Source organism: Temnothorax curvispinosus, unplaced genomic scaffold, assembly GCF_003070985.1.
Source record: "Temnothorax curvispinosus isolate PA1 unplaced genomic scaffold, ASM307098v1 QBEX01008784.1, whole genome shotgun sequence".
NCBI classification, from domain to species: Eukaryota; Metazoa; Arthropoda; class Insecta; order Hymenoptera; family Formicidae; genus Temnothorax; species Temnothorax curvispinosus.
This window is the reverse complement of record NW_020218564.1, coordinates 119,459-124,379: the sequence shown is the minus strand read 5'-3', so window position 1 is coordinate 124,379 and position 4,921 is coordinate 119,459. Positions and strand designations below refer to the sequence as shown.

Here is a 4,921-nt window from a genome sequence, read left to right as displayed (position 1 = left end):
GCCCGATGCCTTCCCAGGCCTCCTCCTCCTCTCCACGATTCTCCAGGTCTTTCTCCGTTGCAGCGTTGGTCCGTTGGTCGATTGGCGTACTCACTCACGACGTTCACGTAAATCGACGATAAGATCGCGTCACTTATGATCGCGCGATATTTTCGACACTTTGCATGACACTCCCGGCATTAATCTCGCGACGCGACGCGTACTTACACGTAGTTACACGGCGACGGAAAAATTACGATTGATATGATGTGAATAATGTAGCGCGGGTCGCGGCTTCTCGTCATCACTAATGGTAGGGACGAAGTGGGGGCTACAGGTGACTAGGCACGGTGCGCGCTCGGTATGCGTGACGTCAGCACGCCTCGATACCGGCTCCTCTACCCCCACTACTCGTGTTTACTGCGGCGCGCTCAGACCGCATCGCGAAATAAGGGCCCGGACACACACTTTTTCGTAACAGTTAACAGTAAAGTTTCGACCACGCGCGTTCGGACGTTGCTTGAATCGGAAACGTACGGCCATACGTTTCCGAATCGAACAACGCGCGTGGTCGAAACTTTACTGTTACTGTTACGAAAAAGTGTGTGTCCGGGGCTACACGAATGAATCGCCGCCCGCCGGGTCACGGCGCGGCGGTTTAGATTACGAAAAACTGATGTATCGAATTTTAATACATGTGCTTCGCGAAATTTATATGGATATACCGAGGTACGTCGCATTCGATAATATATTCGATAGTATTGTCTGCGGTCCACTTGATGCTACAAATGCTTCGAAGCATTCCTCTTCTCCTTTCTTTCAATAAAGAAAAAAGGAGAGAAAGAACGCTTCAAAGCATTTGTAGCGTCAATTGGACCGCAGCCATTGGCCGCGTTCAGGAAACACAACTGTTGAATGAGCGCTCATTATGATTGGTTCTTACACTTAGATCCAGAGTAGAACCAAAGGTAAGAACCAATCACATTAAAGAATCACTGACCGCTCACTCAACAGTTGTGTTTCTTGAATGCGGCCATTGATTACATTCTTTCGGACAATCAATCTCGCTTTTACCGACAATGACTCCGCGTCTCGCGTTGTGTCGCGCGACTTCGAAATTCGGAACAAAGTTGATTGGACATCGTTTTCGGAACACGGATAAAGAATTTCATTAACGATACGAATATACGCTAAATCGAGTGACGCCGCGACGTGTTTAATTAACAATCGCAGTGTCTATTAACGTCGTATATTTACCTTCGTATTTGATCGTGCCTCGATATCTGGCAATCGCGGCTACAGCCATGAAAAAAAAAGGTCTTATTATTGTTAATATCTTATGTACGTGTTAATTTCTTGAAATAAATAAATGTAAAACCTCTTTTATATTAAACGTCTATCTGAATTTTATATAGTGTAAAATGTTTGCGTTAGAAGATATCCGATTATATAAATTACATTTTTAATATATAATCAATATATTATGCTTTTCAGGTATAATATACTGATTAACATATCGGGTATATTTGATACAGCTGCGATTTACTTATTTACATTTTATGTTCACAACTTAATATTAATTTTTCAAAAATACAAATTTTTAAACGAAAAATAAAGATATTCCATAGTTTCTTATTTTTTGCTTTTATCATAGAATAATACACGTTGTAGTTTAAGGAAATGTTCCAGATCGCGCTACTGTGTGCTATTGTGCTATATTTTGTGTACTTCTAACCTATAAAAAAAACGTCAACGTCAGAGAGTGTCAGGCGAGTCTATACAGTTCGCCAGAGAGATCATCTCAAGAAAAACTTACTTTATTTTTTCCTTTCAAGTTTTGAAAAAGAATTAAGGTACAATGATAGCTTTATTGTAATAATAATTGTTACAGTGCACAAATAGATACGTTCAAACTACAGTGAAAACAAATTTGACATTTGTCATAATATATCCGTAATTATTTATAATCAACGTTAGCTAAATGTTCCTGTTCCTAATCGATCTTATGTATAAATAAATTACAGCACAATGGGAGAACGAAAGGGAACGAATTTGTACTATCCACCGGATTATGATCCCCGTGCAGGTGGTCTCAACAAGTTCCTGGGCACTCACGCACTGCGTGAACGAGCCCGCAAGCTCCACATGGGCATCTTGATCATACGATTCGAGATGCCCTACAATATATGGTGCGACGGATGTGGGAATCATATTGGCATGGGTGTGAGATATAACGCGGAGAAGAAGAAGATCGGGATGTACTATAGCACCCCACTCTATCAATTTCGCATGAAGTGTCATCTCTGTGACAATCACTTTGAAATAAAAACTGATCCTGCTGTAAGTTATGATGGAAAAAGCATATAAATGGCTGTGTTTGCAATATTTGTTAATTATTTCCTGTTTTCCTTTTAGAATCTGGATTATGTCATAGTGAGTGGTGCGAGACGTCAAGAAAATCGATGGGATCCTACACAGAATGAACAAGTAGTACCAGAAACGAAGGAAGTGTCATGTCGATTATATGACGATGCGATGTACAAGTTAGAGCATGGTGTGGAAGATAAGAAAGTAGCGAAATCTCGAGATTCAGCACTGGAAGGTGCAATAGCCTTGAACGAGAATATCTGGAAAGACGATTACGGCTCAAACTGTGCAGTGAGAGCGTTATTTCGGGTATGGCCATCATTTTTATAATTTATTTGTCTTTGCGAAATATATTTAATTCTGTTAATAATAAATTTGAATTTTTACTGACTGGCTCATGCATTTCATATTGCAGGGAAGGAAAAATGAGCTCAAGAAGAAACAAGCTGGAGATCATGCATTACTAAAAAAGACTGGACTCGATATTGACTTGGTGAACGAACATGAGGATGACATCAAACTGGCCAAATTACTCACTCACAAGAAAGGTGTTTATTCAGCATTTAAGCGAATTAAAATGCACATTTCTTATTATACTTATACTTTCACGAATGCTTTCTTTTCAGATGCAAAGAAAAAAGGAAGCACGGAATTGAAACGGCTAATTTCGATTGTGCGGTCTAAAAATAGAAAAAAAATATCCTCTTCGAATGACCGACTGAAACTACAAACTCAGGAATCGCCAAAAGTACAGGAAGTAGCTACCACCTCCAAACCCAGTAACTCGAGCACGTCTCTGGTCAATTATGACAGTTCCAGTACCGATAGTGATACTTAATACTTTATATATCTATTTCGAGAAACGATATAATATATTTGTAAATAAAATACTATGAAAATAATTCTTCGATTTGCACATGATGCACTAATATTAGGAGCGAGATGTAGCACGATTACAAAAATATTTTAATAAAAAATATATTTCGAGATTAATCATAGCTATAGATTCTCAGGTTACATATTGTGGAAGACCATTTTACTAGAAAGATCAAAAGAAGCTATCATATAAAAAAGGCTTTTCCTAAAACTACATTGCACTAACTTTATTCTTAGAATACATTATTCTTATAGATACATAACAGTGAATAGATCTCTCACAGTGATCGAAGTAATTGAACTTGTGTCAGATATCAAAGTTTACAAAGATTGTTTTATGAATATTACGTTTATTCGTATTTAAACATCGACGGTAGGCTGCTGCTCGACTATTGCCGTAGTCGGAGATGGCAGCTTCCTCTTCACCACGTAAATCTTCTTATTGGAGAGACATACGACGTAGCAATGATCCTTATATTTGATCGATATCTTTTCAAAAGGATCGTGCGAGGGAAACGCTTTGGAATCAACTTTACTCGTCAGCGTGACCAAACTAGTGATGATATTTGCCACTCTCTCATCATTTTCCAAATCTCCTCCAGACTGCAATACGAACACAAAAGATTCTATCTGCTGTTACAAAGAAAAGAGCATCGTCAGAAAGCTGCTTCTTACCGTTAATACAGCACCGTCCTCGGTTAATACCAAGTATCCAGTTTGATCAGGTATGCGCTCCAAAGCCAGCATTTTCTGTAAACGAGAGATGACTTATTTTATTCGTTATATTACCTACGGTAACCGACATAAAATTAAAGAGGAAATAAACAGAAGAAACAAATGTGAAATAAGAATACGTATTTCTGAACCATATATGACATATGTGGAGCTTATCCTAACCTATCTTAACAGAGATAGACAACGGAAAACGAGAGAACTAGCAAGCTTACGTGTGATGACAGCGTCAATGAGCGACGAAATGTCATGCATACGAGAGATTAAGATAAACACGCGTCTTGGCACTGACGAGTGGCGAAATAATATATTCAAGACGTCAACAAAAATTCGCTCGAAAAATTCGCAGGGTTATAATAGTTAGTATATCGCCAGAGAGAAGTGCTGGTATCGCCGTGCACTAACGCCCTCTCTGGGAGCCTCGATACATCGAGAATCGATAAATTTCAAATGGCGGTCAGTCACTTCGGCCGGGAGACGGAACGTGACGTGTTCGGTTCGGAGTCGTTTCGCGATGGACGAAATGGACGTCCGTTTCCGACGCGATCGTTTGTTTGCGCGAGATCTTGTCGCTAGTGTCCCGCGAGGTGTCGGATGTTCGCCACAATGCATTCAACGTCGTGCACGATCGCCGCTGGACCGCGGCGTCGCGATATCGGTTGACTCTTTGGGCGCCCGGAGTGAACCGAAATCCTGTCCGCGTACTTGCACGGCGAAGCAACGGATTCTGGCACTTGGAGATCCTTAGTCCTGAAAGTTCCTCGATCCTGGAGCTCTAGACGCGCATCCAGTGCAGTCGAACGGAAAACCTGATGCCTCTCGATATGGTACGTATGTACATCATTTTGATAGCAAAGATGCGACAGTTTTATCAGGTGCCACTCCGTGCGATCGTAGCGTCGCTGGACGTTACAATACGTACGGACATGCGATTTTAATGCAATACTTCGACATTTTAGAACACTCT

At 40.5% G+C, this 4,921-nt stretch overlaps 2 protein-coding genes across 2 annotated transcripts; one reads left to right on the top strand and one right to left on the bottom strand.

Annotated features, from left to right (window-relative positions):
* Positions 1–1,712: 1,712 nt before the first annotated feature.
* LOC112458226 (coiled-coil domain-containing protein 130 homolog) lies at positions 1,713–3,339 on the top strand. Its single transcript, XM_025021723.1, has 5 exons — positions 1,713–1,832; positions 2,004–2,319; positions 2,395–2,655; positions 2,762–2,894; positions 2,973–3,339. Exons 2-5 carry the CDS (start codon positions 2,008–2,010, stop codon positions 3,182–3,184), a joined length of 918 nt encoding a protein of 305 aa, XP_024877491.1. The 5' UTR covers positions 1,713–1,832; positions 2,004–2,007; the 3' UTR covers positions 3,185–3,339.
* A 95-nt stretch (positions 3,340–3,434) lies between these two features.
* LOC112458227 (ragulator complex protein LAMTOR4 homolog) lies at positions 3,435–4,338 on the bottom strand. Its single transcript, XM_025021724.1, has 3 exons — positions 4,170–4,338; positions 3,898–3,972; positions 3,435–3,825 (listed from the first exon to the last, which is right to left on the bottom strand). Exons 1-3 carry the CDS (start codon positions 4,203–4,205, stop codon positions 3,583–3,585), a joined length of 354 nt encoding a protein of 117 aa, XP_024877492.1. The 5' UTR covers positions 4,206–4,338; the 3' UTR covers positions 3,435–3,582.
* Between the last annotated feature and the right edge of the window lie 583 nt (positions 4,339–4,921).